Here is a 13,995-nt window from a genome sequence, read left to right as displayed (position 1 = left end):
CATTAAAATTGAATACATTACTTATTTCGGGAAAACATTTCAGCGGTATACATGTATTTGACTAGGCGGCGTCGGAGTTTGGGCCCAGCTGAAGCTCCCTCCTAAATGACGACGATAGTGCTTTTGTTTATGTTCTTGCTTCGATAGCTGTGTATAATTTTGAATTCAGCAATTTGAAGAATTAAGTTGTAGTCCTGTAAGTGACTGGTGTATCTATGTATCGCTTTGATGTTTTGACTTTGTTTTGACTTTGATGTTTTTCTTGACAACATTGTGTAATGAAAAATAGGAACTCAATATGCTTATTTTTTGTTTCATGCGCTGGACGGTGTTCAGTGTATATATGCGAGAGAATGTATTAATTGTGGCAATATGAATTTAATATGTTGTTTGACCAACTGCCTGGTCATTCTACAAGCACTGCGTGCTTAGACTGACCAGCAAATTCACCCTGTACAAAGAAATTTGCATAAATAAATGAATGAATGAAATGAATACTCTTTAAAAGTTAGTTAAATGTGGTTTAATAGCGCAATAGCGGCTAAGGCTATGCTGCGCAAAAACGCGAGGTGTTTTAAAATCCAGTTTATGAAGGAAAAAGTTGGGTTAATAATCAATAGTTTATGTAAAAATCCAGTGTCATCTAGAAATTTACGGACGTCACATAATGGGACTAGCGGGTCATCACCTAAAACTAGAGCAGGGTGTAAAGCTATGTGTAGTTGATATATTTGTGCGAAAATGCTCGTCTGTGTGTTTCAATGTGCTTACATGTCAGTAATATGTGCATAACTGTTAGTGGCTCTTGACGTTTCTCGCATGTTGATGTGTTTTCTTTCGTAAGTAAATAATTGTGTGTGAGGTGTGTGTGCCCAATGCGTAGACGGCATAAAACTACTTCGATGAGCCGCTCCTGATGATAACATCACTTCCACTCGCCAAATATGGGCTTAGTGAGATGTAGCTTGTCAGCACAACGGTCCCATTCGCGTTGCCATTTTGCTGTTAAGGCTTTTCTAATCGCATGGATGCTATCTTTGTATGGAAGTGTTGTGTTTGTTATCTATTTGTTATTTGCCATCGATGCACTTCTATCAGCTACTTCGTTACCCGGTATCCCAACATGGCTTGGGACCCAGCAGAAACGAAGTGACCTCCCGTATTTGTTAAGCGCCACCATGTTTAAAATGTCTCCTATCAGGGGTTCACACTCAGATTTCAGCTGTAGAGCCTTCAGTGTGCTTAAAGAGTCAGCGTATATGAGTGCATTTTTGTGTTTATCAGCGATAATCTTTTTACCATCAACCCATATAGCGTAAACTTCGGCCGTGAAAACAGACGTGTTGTGGTAATCGAATATTTGTTTCCCAATTTTCCGTTACGGCCCCCACACCCACGCTATCTTTTGTTTTAGAGCCATCAGTGTAATATTGCATGTTATTTTGATATTTGTCCTGAAGTGCACGCAATTCTCGTATAATGTGTTCGTGTGGGATGACTATTTTCTTTAAATGTGTTAACGTCCAATCACATAAGTGTGTGAAATCGTACTAGGGCACCAACCGTGGTGGTTTTTTGGCAACCTGGAGGACTTCGTGGTGAATGCCATAATCCCTACAGTATTGCTCATACCGCAGGATGAGTGGCCTAATCATGTTCGGTTTATTTGTATAGTGTAAGCATGAGTCGCATTGTGTGAGGACGTTGTAGCATATGTGTTGCGGTGATGACTGAATTCTCGGTACGTAAGAAAAAGTGAGTAATGCTCTGCGCTGCTGTAAGGAGGGTTTATTACACTCGACGTATAAACTTTGAATAGGTGAAGTTCTATAGGCACCACTTGCCAGTCGCAGTCTAAGGTTTTGTACTGGATCAAGTCGTTGGATGTAGGACTGTCTGGCTGAGCCGTAAACCACGGAGCCGTAGTCTAAAAGGCTACGCGCAAGAGACCGGTAAACACGTAAAAGGCACGTTCGGTCGGAACCCCAGTGTTTACGAGAGAATACTTGAAGGATATTTAGAGCTTTATTTGCTTTAATTTTTAGTGCTTTTATGTGAGTCAGGAAGTTAAGTTTGGTGTCAAAGGTTACTCGTAAAAACTTATGGTCTTGTTTCACCGGCAGTATGGTGTCGTTCAATTTTAGGACGGGATTGCTGTGTAGCCCTCGTTTCTGAGAGAACAAAACAGTAACCATTGTCTGTTTGGAGAAACGGAAACCATTTTTGTTAGCCCATTGTGTAAGTTTATTTATTGTCATTTGAAGCTGCCTTTCACAGGCTGGCACATTTGAGGCGCGGCAAGCCACTTGGAGATCGTCTACGTAAACAGAGTGCATAATAGACGATGGTATAAGCTTATTAACTGAGTTCATTTTTACTATAAAAAGTGTTGTGCTGATAACACAGCCTTGTGGAACGCCATTTTCCTGCGTAAATGTATGAGAATGTACTGTACCAAGGCGTATCTGAAATGTTCTATTAGAAATAAAATTAGCTAGGCAATTCATGTTACCACGGATGCCGAGGTCAGCCAGGTCTCTTAATATTCCATATCTCCCTGTGGTATCATAGGCTTTTTCGAAATCGAAGAAAGCTGCAAGACAATATTATTTGTGTAAAAATGCATGTCGAATTTCATGTTCTAGACGGACGAGATGGTCAGTAGTTGAACAACCCTTTTTATATCCACACTGGTGGGGGTCTATGAGGTTTCTTGATTCTAAAATAAATGAGAGTCTTATATTGATAATGATTTCATGTGACTTTGCCAAAGAGCTTGTGAGGACAATGGATCTGTAGCTGCTTGCGAATGTTGGGAATTTACCGGCTTTTAGAAATGGAACTACTATTCATTTTCTCCACTCTTCGGGCATTATACCAGATTCCCAGATTAGTTGAAAAATTTAAGGAGAGCATCTACAGATGCCTGAGATAGATGAGCCAGCATGGCGTAGTGAATACGGTCGTGACCTGGCACTGTTGTCTTCCCCGCCGAAAGGACTCTGTTCATCTCTTGTTGTGTGAGGGGTGAATTGCACGGTTCATTTGACGCGCCAGTAGAGGGCAGCTTCTGTTTTTCAGCAGATTGTTTGTACTGTGAAAATTCCTTTGTATAATTCCCTGAACTGGATACATCACGGAAATGTTCGCCAAGTATATCTGCCTGTTCTTGTATTGTTGTTTGTATGCCTGGACATTTAAGTAGTGGTATTGTGTACGATGAGTACTCTCCTCTAAGTTTCTTTACCTGGTCCCACACTCGTTTTTATGTTACTGTACTATTGATTGAAGATATGTATTTGTGCCATGATTATTTTTCAGCCGGTCTTCAAATGAATCGGCTTGTTCGAAGTTTAAGAGATTGCTATAGGTGGGGTACCTCCGTAGGATTCCCCAGGTCTTTTTTTAATGGCTTCAGTACATTCGTTTGTCCACCAAGGATTTAGCTTTTTGCGCACAATACCAGATGACTTGGGTATCGTCTTTTCTGCCACTGATATTATAACTTCAGGGATTTTTTGATTAAGTTCATCAGTACTAAGCTCTGGCGAAAAGACATTTTCCACTTTCGCGTTCTCCATAAAAACCTGCCAGTCAGCGAGCTGTATTTTCTATCGGCATGGCCTAGTTACTAAGGTTTCTGGTGACGGTATGAGTTTGTTGAGTGCGCGTAAGTGATCGCTACCATATGACGTCTCGAGAGCTACCCATTTGAAATCAGTAAAAAGAGAGGGCGAACAAAAAGCTCAATCTGAACAACAATGTGCGGGAAGTCGGTGAGAAATAAGTAGGCGCACCTGAGTTCAAAAGACATATTATTTGACAGAATAAAATCTTCAACGGGTTGCCCTCTTTGGTCAGTTTTGACACTGCCCCAAAGAGTACAATGAACATTAAAATCTCCTACAAAAACAAATGGCTCCGGTAACTGATCTGTTAGATTTTCTAAGTCTTTAATAGTAAAATGCGTGTGGGGTGGAATATATAGTGAGCAAATGGTGATGGTTTTGTAGGACAGAATGGTCACAGCTACGGCCTCTAAAGATGTATTTAATTGGACATTTCGGGTAGGAGTGCCGCCCTGCACGACTATAGCCACTCCACCTGACAAACGGCTGGAACATTCGCGGTCCCTTCGGACAACGGTGAAACCTTTGAGAATTTGAGTATTTTTTGGACCCAGATTTGTTTCCTGGAGACATACTGCAACTGGTGAAAAGCTGTTGATGATGTCTTTGATGTCACCTAGATTGTGTATGAGACTTCTACACTTCCAATGGATGATAAAAGCCATTTTGAAATTGAAAGGTAAGAAATGGCCCTACGGAAAGAATAATTGGTGAGATGTTAGGTGACATGGCATTAAAAGGCTAATAAAAATGAGCGATAACCTTTAGGTTATCGCTTTTTTATTTTGGGTGGTTATTGGGACTTTATCCCTCTTACCGCGCTGGAGAGAGCACCTGTCCTTCGGTGTCAATGACACCGGAGTTTTTGTGTCGACCTCCATCGCTGTCTCTGAGGCGCTGGAGGACCCGAGAGTTTGGCGCCGAGACACGTATTTCGGGCCTTGGAGTTCGCTTGATCTTAGGGCCCTGCGAGACTGGTGTCTGCAGGGCCTCTGAAGAGGATGGAGCAGCGCCGGCTGCTTCCACCACGGGGGCGGGAGGGGTCACGGCGGGACTACTATGCGTGGTCTCGGAGGACTCCTGAGACCTCTGTGACGCTGCCCCCGCCTGCGTCACATCGGCGCAATTTCTTCGAGGAAGGTACGATAGCCGCTTTCTGGCTTCATAGAACGAAATTTTTTCTGTGACAGTTAGAGCGATTACTTCTTTTTTTTCAGCAAGAGCAGGACCGCGAATAAGCTGGATGATCTCCCTTGCAGTTAACACTATGTTGGAAAGACGTGCAATTCTCAGATTGGTGTTCGTTGGAGCTGCATTTAGCACAAGTTGTTTGTCCTCGGCATGCATGTGAAGCATGTCCAAACCTTTGGCACTTGAAACATCGTCTGGGGTTTGGGATATATGGTCTCACATTGACTTTAACAAAACCTGCATCGAGCGAGGTAGGCATTACGCTTGTTCCGAAGGTGAGTATAACATGTTTGGTGGGGATTTCTTGGTCGTTTCTGCGGATTACTATTCTTTGTACTTTGGTAACATTTTGTTCCTGGAAACCTTCCAGCAGTTCCTCGTCATTTAAACCAATAAAGCCTTCTTCAGATATGAATCCCCTGCTTGCATTAAGTGTTCTGTGGGCTGAAACAGTCACTGTCGCCTCGCCAATACTGGTAAGTTCTGACAGCTTATCTGCTTGATCTTTATTATTCACTTCTAGGAGGAGGTCCCCGCTAGACATTTTGGAGGCTTTGTATGTCTGTCCGATTTTATCTTTCAGGCATTTGGCTATCAGGAATGGAGAGAGCTTTCTAACAGGCGTGTTGCTTTCACTGTGGACTATATAGTATTTGGGGAAAGATGGAGCGTTGCTACGAAAGGAGAATTGGAATAGTACTTCGGTGCGGCATCTTTTGAGACACCGATCATAGACTACAGAGGTTTGCGTTGCCATAGGAAAATGTGTTTGTTCGGCAACAGCGTCGACCGCCCACCATAGAGCCCAACGAAGAGGACGTGGCAGAGCTTGCGTGCAAGTCTGCACGACGCCAGTCGTACGCCATCACTATAACCAAAAATGGTGTACCCAAGGTAGGATAGCCACACAAGGTTAACCCTTGCCGACAAGGAGAAAGGAAGTAAACAGAAAAGAGAAGAAGTTAGGAAAGGCCAGAAAGAGGGAGAGAAAGACGAAGATTCGAGGAGAAAGAGACAGGATGAGGCGACTGCCGATTTCCCCCGGGTGGGTCAGTCCGGGGGTGTCGTCTACGTGAAGCTGATGCCAAAGAGGTGTGTTGCCTCAGCTGGGGGGCCTTAAAGGTCCAAACACCCGGCATCGGCTCAAACCCCAGGATCCCCTTTCCCCGGACACGGCTGAGCCGCGCACGGCTACACGCTAGGAGGTCCAACCCTCATGTGCTCGGATATGTGGTGTCGCAACACAGTACTCTTTAAAAAGCTTGCGCCATTTCGCGTTTATGTTGCCCTACAGCAATAATCATCTGCCTTGCTTTCGTTTCCCTTCTTGAAAAAATCTGCGCTCGCAACTTTGCTGTCGAGAATGCTATGTCATGATGATAACGCTCGTGCCGTTCGTGACTCGAGTTACCGGTTCCACACTGTTACAGAAAAGAAATTCGGGCAAGATGATTATTGCTGTGGGACAAGATAACCCCAACGATGCAAACTTTGTAAGAAAGTATAATGAGGATAATCACATCAGGGCGAGTGTGTAGTGACAACCGAATAATGAAGCTGTAATGACGACGATTGCGCCACCCTATCGGCATAAATATAATGCTATGACAACACATGCATCACAGCGACTTTCTAACGATGACATAATGACGACAATTGCATGACAGTGACGATATGGTTACGAGTGAATGGCGACACCATGATTAGGTTAGAATGACGAAACAAGGAATGTCTTCGACTGATCGGTGAAAGTGACATGACGACCACATAAGGACAACATAGTTTTTAGAAACATACGTAGCAGTTTCAATACGTAATGTGCGGTAAATTTTTATCAGTGACATTGATTCTGAGACCATTTTGCTTCACGGAAACTGAGCTAAAAGGAGTTATGGAAGACTACAGTCCTTCCCGTATATTTTAAGTTGTGTCACCTTGATTGAATACCCAGAAAGAGGATGAATACTTGTAGAACACAAGAACACACAATCGTCTTCGCTCAGCGGTCATAACGCAAACCGCAAGTAGTCAGGCTCCAAACCACTAGGCCCACGCTACCTCCACGGCCAAATGGGCACCCCGTTGTAAGAACTTCCTCTTGTCGCATGTCATTCAACGCTGTAAGTGCATAAATGCAATAAACAGTAAAGTGTCTAACGTACCTTCGTCTTCCAATTTGGAGTCTTCTATTAGGCATAGATCAACTGACCGCTGCTCACACCACCGTCAAAACTCCTCGAAACAATTAGACAACTCTGATTGTGCACTCAGTTTTAGTCTTGCCGAAATGATAAGGTGCACAGCTTGTAGCAGAATCTCAGAACCAATGAAAAAAATACAGAGTCTGCAAACACTGCAGGCTGTGTCACGAGCTGAGTCAAAGCATAGACAGAAGAAAACTTTGATAGTAGTGCTAGAATAGCTATAGTTGCGTAGCTCCTGCTACGGCACACAATTCCTGTGTAAATATATGGGATCTTTTTTTTTTCAATTCTAGTATGCTATAAGAATTACTATGCGTATCATGTGGTACAAAGGTTATAAACAGGGATAAAGTTCGTCAGAAAAGCTGGCCAACGTTTCGATAGGAGGACCTATCTTTGTCAAAGGTGGCCTCGTCATCCTCGGCATGTTAGTTTTAAATAGTTAGTACAGTGACGTCACGTATCATGTATGTTTCTCCTGTCGACATGGGGTTAACACCATTGCAACATGGAGCAACGGAAGGCATAGGCCATTAAGCGCAGATATAGTTAGTCGCATTCTGGCAACCACCAGCCTGGAGGAGACGCGCACACCGGCGTACGGCCTCCTACCCAGCTTAGGTTCGGCCTACGGCGATGAGTACAGCTTGGGTGAACACGCTAGTGCGCGACCGTGTTCATGGGAGCGCCTGTGCAGCCAGCGTGGCCGCGCATAGAAGAAAGTCCGCGAATGTGCAATATTGCCCAGACGCATGGCCTAATAGTAATAACAACATTTCCTTGTTTGTGGATAGACAGGGTAGAAATATGGGCCTGCCCAAGCCAACAGATCGCTTGTGGGGCAGTGCCCGGATGCAAGAGGCAAGTAAGAGCACACACCAATCTCTGTACACATAATGATAATACCTGGTTTCAGCAGGAAGAAAACAAAAACAAAATCAAGCATTCAAATCAGAGAGCTTACGTCTTTGTGACTCTCGAAAGAGAAAATGCTAATTGGGAGGTCATTCAGAGCACTTGTAATATAGAAAGCACAAGCAAGTTCGCAATACCTAGTCCGCAGTTTCGCCAAAATGAAATGATCTCGCGGACGCAATGTTCGACCGGGGATATATGGGCAGTTAAAATGATTATTCCACAAGCATGTAAGAATAACACTTTCTTTATATAACAACCTGAACGAAGGCATAAGTGAGCAAAAGAAAAAGCACACTAGAATTTTTGGGAATTGGAAGGCCATACATCACGGCCGTAAATATACATTTTGACAAGCAAACAATTTTATTGCACCAAAACACTAAACAATAGTAGAAAGAACAAATTCCATAGCGCAGCACACACTACCCTATTTCACAAGCTGTCATTTTCCTGAGATGAACTAGGCCTATTGTCTTGATACAATTTAGCAGACACGCTATTTTGCGCAACCGTTCACCAACGCTAGCCAAATTACTATCCCAAGACATGCTGGAACCAAAATGAACACCCAGATATTTAACGCTTGAAAGGTGCGCAAGTGGAGATCAGGAGCAATTATTACAATGAAGAGAATGAGGAAAAGGAATGATGACAGGAATACGTTTCAGGGGATTGTGGCAACATACGAGTTTAGTTTTATTTTCATTGATAGAAATGAAGTTATTACAGTTCCATCTCATGATGTAATTCAGCCACGGCTTTATCATAATTAGCATGACGGGGTACTACAAGCGCATCGTCAGCATACTGAAAAACTCGGCAATTAGATATGGATTGAGTGAGATCATTAACATGCAAATTAAAGAAAATGGGTGTTAAAAGCGATCCCTGAGTAATTCAACTGGACAGCTGTGTGGGCCTACTTTTAATATTTCGGATTACTACAACTTGAGTCCGTCCATGCAAATAATTCTCAAGGAAAGATGACAAAGGAAGGCCCTCTGAAGTCACAGCTATGATGTTTACAAAGTTGGACATCTAGTTCACAGAACGAAAAGCTTGTGATATGTCTAAAAAAATGGGCGAGCAAATTAGCTGTTTTCAAGAGCATTATTTAGGACATCGGTTAGTTGATCTAACGCTGACCTAGTGCCGCGCCTGGAGGTAAATCCATATTGGTTTGGCGATAGCAGGTTATGTGAGACAATGAAGCTTTTCTTTACACGAAAAATGTGATTTTCAAGTATCAGAGCAATGCATAAAACTATGGAAATAGGTCCATAGTTGGTAACAGAATGATTCGGTTCGCTACTGAAAAGTGGGGTCTAAAAGAGCATATTTGAGACCAGCTGTCATGATTTGTGTTACTATATGGTCATTTATGATTGCTAACAAAAAAGTCTTCAGGGCCTCAAAGTTTATGCGAAAGACGTTCGCAGACACGTCATCTAATTCCGCTAACTTGCAGTGATTGAAGTTGAATGGGATATAACGAACATCTTCTGCAGTAAACTCTGGCAGAAGGGCAGACTCAGCCACCGATTGCGCACGCAGATGACTGGTCGTATTACGAGCCCTTAATTCAATAACAGACCAAGTCTTACATGAATTAGTCCTAGAATCAGAAAACTTATTTGGAACTGTTTTCGTCTTCCATCTCTATGCACCCCACTAACTTTATTGTGAGCCATCTTAAAAGGTGCACGAAGAACCTTATTTTTAGGGCAATGACGATAACACGCCCAAGCTGATTCTCTTTCGGCCGTCACGTATAAAATATTTCCATTTATCCAGGGGCACCCCCGTTTTCATTGTTTTATGACTATCACCGTTTTTAATGTGTGCACTATCTGTGCGTAGACAGCAATAAAAGATCCATACAGTTTACTTGCGGGAATTTCCGCAAGCACAGATAGCCAATCGTAATGCTGTAACGACATGTCAAGTTTACTGTTATCCACAACCTATATTTCTGATATCGGCTTCAAGACGGTAATATACTGTCATTACAAAAAGGTACACCCCACAAAAAAGTGATCGGAAAGCTTTTGCTCAAAAATAAACAAAAAGACCTGGTCGTTCCCGGTACGGACGTTCACGTGATCTAGACATGAAGACACGACTGATGGGCCCAAAACATGGACACGTGTTGGGAGGTTGATAACGGCTGCTATCACAACATTAGCAAGCGTGTTCGAGTATACAGTAACGATGTGCCGTTCTTTCTTCAGCACGTCAATATTGACGTCAACTACCATGCATACTCGACCAGATGGAAAAGTAAGTAGACGCAACTCGTCCACAAACTTTCTGACACTTTTGTTTAGAGGCCTATAGACAACGAGCAAAGCAATGGCCAGATACACTGTGTGAATACGAAGCGCTAACAATCAAGCAGGTCTAAAGGCTCTAAAGAGGACTCGAAATCCAGCGATATTTTAAAAATACAGCAAGTTCACCCCCACGGCAATCTTTCCGTGTAAAAAAAAATTATTGTGATAACATTGGAAGGAAAACAGACCGATATGCTCACGGCCAATATTTCAGTTAATACGAGAACATCAGCTTTGTCACGCACAGCACCGACTTGGGAAAAAATTCATTCCAGCGCACGAGCATACTGCGCACGTTTACATGGAAAACAGTGAAGTTACTTCCGTCAACATTTGAAAAGATATTGGAAAAGAAAAACCACGGAATTGATCGCATGCAGTCATGAATCAAAGAGAAAACTACAATAGGCGAACGGTAAAAAGAAGATAAAAAGAGCGGTCTGGTTAGCCGAGTCCAGTCAGAAGGACCTGCTTCATTGTTCGCCTGCCAAGAGGAGTGCGCAAGACGAGTGCGCAGGAGCAGCATCTTATCTGAAGTCTACATTGCATTTGCAAGTCGCAGGCTTGGTGCCCCATCCTAACCGATTGATGCCCCACCCTGAGCCAAATAAACGGCATCAATCTCAGTGAACTGTTTTTTCTTAGGCCAAAACTACATGGTTCCTTGCGTGAACAGTTGGAGCTGGGAAGGTTGAAACTGTTCCTTTCTACAGATACGTTTGCCGACTTCTGCGCAGCTAATTTTGTCTCATGTTAGTGAGCCCGCCATCCTTTTAAATGTGGTACACAAACACGAAGCTTGCTTCGCAGCGATGGCAACGTGCTATTGAAAGTGGAATTCTGTTGGTTGTTACGCAGCCTGGCCGCGCGAACAATGACGCAGACAACAAGAGAACACACCTCCAGACATTACTGTACATTTTCAGGCTTACTTCTATGCGCGGCCGCAGTGAACACACTCAAGCAGGCTAGGCGACGATTTGTCCCCGCACCGTTTCAAAGGGGATGCCAATAAATTGTCATCACCACGCACTTGCGTGTTCGTCATTACACTGCTCATCGCTGCGTCAGGCAGTAACCGGTGAAGTCTGATAGCTCAGGCGGCGACTCGGAGAAAGCCGAAAATTTGCACCTTTTATAGGTCGGACCGTCGAGCGCGGCCTAAAGAAGGGCGCACACACGTGTGTATGACGAAAAAAAACGTGTGCTCAGGGCAAGCGTTAAAGAAAATGCCTGCTATTTTGCTATTACGTTTTTCAGAAAAGGTTGTGGTTGGGCAAATATTGATTTAATTCGTGCTACTCTGCAATTTTCTCCAAAATAAGTGCGATGTTTATCATAGGAACAAGCTGCCTTTTTTGGAAGACATTTTGAAAGCAGTTGTCGAAATTCGTTTCATGCCATGTATACTTCAGATTAGAGGGTCGCTCCCTGTCGGGTCGAAAGGACAGGGCGCCCATTTGCATTGAATCACGTGGAACTGTTGGCTGCGCTTCCACGATGCCAAGCGGGGCGTCATCACGAAAACCTGATACGAAAATTTCGGAGGTGGGGAAAGCGAGTGCTACGAGACACGTTCCCAGGTGGCCAAACGCTGGGTAGGCGCCTGTACCTAATGCAATACGCAATATAGAGTAGTTGATATGCGATGAATACTGCATACTAGGATTCGCCTCGCAACAGCCGTATGACACACTCACCACTCAGCTGCCCGAGACGAAGGCGTCACCACTTTGTCCTTGTTGAGCATAACCCAGCGAAGTAGGTTATGCGTCGGCGGTGAGCCTTCTCCTGTTCTGTGCAGTACATTTTCGTATCCGGTGTTCAGATCCCAGTCAGGATTCAAGGGGATTGACGCACGCAGGTACCTCTTTTGAATAGCACCATCGACGTACTCGCGCTGTTCCCCTTGCACAGAGTAATGGCCGATCTCGCAGGGCACACCGTATGCGGCAAAGTCTTCGCTCCACCCCGTGAGTGCCTCGCGTACGGTTATCACTGCGACGCGTTGGCCAGCAGGAAGAGGACCTACTCCACGGTGGACTGCGTCCGCCACCGCCGAACCTGCCGAACCTCCGAAATCACCACCTATCATCTTTGACAGAAGCGTCCCAGCCTCTATGCAGACGATTCAGCTATGCTTCACGCACTTGCGCTTCAAAGCATTACAGGCGTCCCATATGTTTCGCCGTAATGTGCGTGCGCATTGACGATGTCGCGGCGCCTGCCCCTGTGGCAAGCAAAAAAGTTGTACATATGAAAGAAATCAATCTGTTCACCTTGCGAAGGCCCGCCAGATTGTCGATGGGTAATAAAAGTCACGCGGGCTGATTCTATCGATGTTGGACCCATAGTTTCCAGCGCGCTCTCCTGATGCGCGAGGCGTTCCGCTGTCCCTGTTGACGTTGCCTTTTAATCGGAATAACGTTCCTTGTCATTCTCGAACAAGTCTTTGTTTCCAGCAATCTACCAAACCAAAAACATGGGCCGAACTCGAATATTGTGCCGTCTAAAGTTGTGCATCATTCCCAAATATTGCGGAGTTTTAAAATGTGAGCCTAACCTTGCGCACTGTTTTCGATGTTAAAAATAAAACACGCTCGCGCTGTGCGGAATCGAACAAGCGTCAGAAAAGTTTCTCAAACCTGGCAGCCTCAGGCGTGGTGTCCTGCGCCATGAATATATTTTTCTGTGCCTTCTGCTTGGCTAAAGTCAAATTAGCTGTTAGTCATCACACATCCCACAAGTTTTATAGGTGTGAAAGCATCAAAGAATGACATAAAATCTTTGTCGCAAAGAATCACCTTATACAGATGGCTCACTTCGACAACCAATTCCGCAAGGCACTCGGCAATGGATGGTGTTTAGCATCACAGCATCTATACGCTAACATACTACGCCAGAATGCATGCAACGTTAACGAAAGAAGAACGTTCATGTCTTGAAAATCACGTTCAGCTGGCAAGGAAACATGTCATGTGGGTTAAACTGCACATCTATTTGTAACGGTCTCTCTAATATGTCCAAAAGAAAGCTGCGTTACAGTAAACGAAAGCATGTTTAACGGACTTTGGGCATGCTTGCACTTGTAGGTAAAGTACAACTCTTGGCCTTCAAAACCATGAGAGAAAAGTTGGCCGACACTGTAGGAGAAATGCAGAAGCATATCTAGTTTTTGTCCTCCAAATACGATTCCGTAGGCTCTGTGGGGTCGCATAGCCAAACTGAACTTGGTCAGCTTCATATTCAGTGAGAGAAGCTGTCCTCGACTGTTTCTTCTTCGGCTTCAGCCATCAGCAGCACGACCATACAGAACAATGCTCTTGAGCAGTACATCATAAGGTACACTTCTGAAACACATGGTTTCCCCGTTCAGCGTAATGAAGGCCTCTTATCTATCTTTGGCCAAGTGGCAGAAAGTTACACACCGTCAGCCTTCGGATGTTTCCGTGGTACGTTGCATCTTAGCTAGCACTGAATGCATTCCGGCTATCCTTGTTCAAATGCAGGCTGTATCAATTAAGCAAAAGTGGCTGGATGCTGGCAATAGTCACCCGAATCTTGTTTCGAATAGCATGAATCCGAACTCTCGTCTATACTTCAATGATAATTTGACGTGCGCCAACCGGAATTTCTTTCGTCAGCACCGCATAAGAAGAAAGGAAAAGGAATAAAGTTTGCCTGAAAACGCAACCGAACGGCGCTGCCTAGAAAGGCTGA

General features: G+C 44.2%; 1 protein-coding gene across 1 annotated transcript in view; it reads right to left on the bottom strand.

Moving 5' to 3' along the window:
* Positions 1-12,570, bottom strand: part of LOC135909510 (decapping and exoribonuclease protein-like) — a 104,892-nt gene extending 92,322 nt beyond the window's left edge. Inside the window, exon 1 of the mRNA XM_065441484.2 lies at positions 11,976-12,570. Coding sequence (XP_065297556.1) covers positions 11,976-12,370 — 395 coding nt within the window. The 5' untranslated portion in view covers positions 12,371-12,570. The remainder of the gene's footprint in view (positions 1-11,975) is intronic.
* Between the last annotated feature and the right edge of the window lie 1,425 nt (positions 12,571-13,995).

Source organism: Dermacentor albipictus, chromosome 5, assembly GCF_038994185.2.
Source record: "Dermacentor albipictus isolate Rhodes 1998 colony chromosome 5, USDA_Dalb.pri_finalv2, whole genome shotgun sequence".
Lineage (NCBI taxonomy): Eukaryota > Metazoa > Arthropoda > Arachnida > Ixodida > Ixodidae > Dermacentor > Dermacentor albipictus.
The sequence above is the reverse complement of the archived record's forward strand: the minus strand, read 5'-3'. Positions and strand labels throughout refer to the sequence as shown.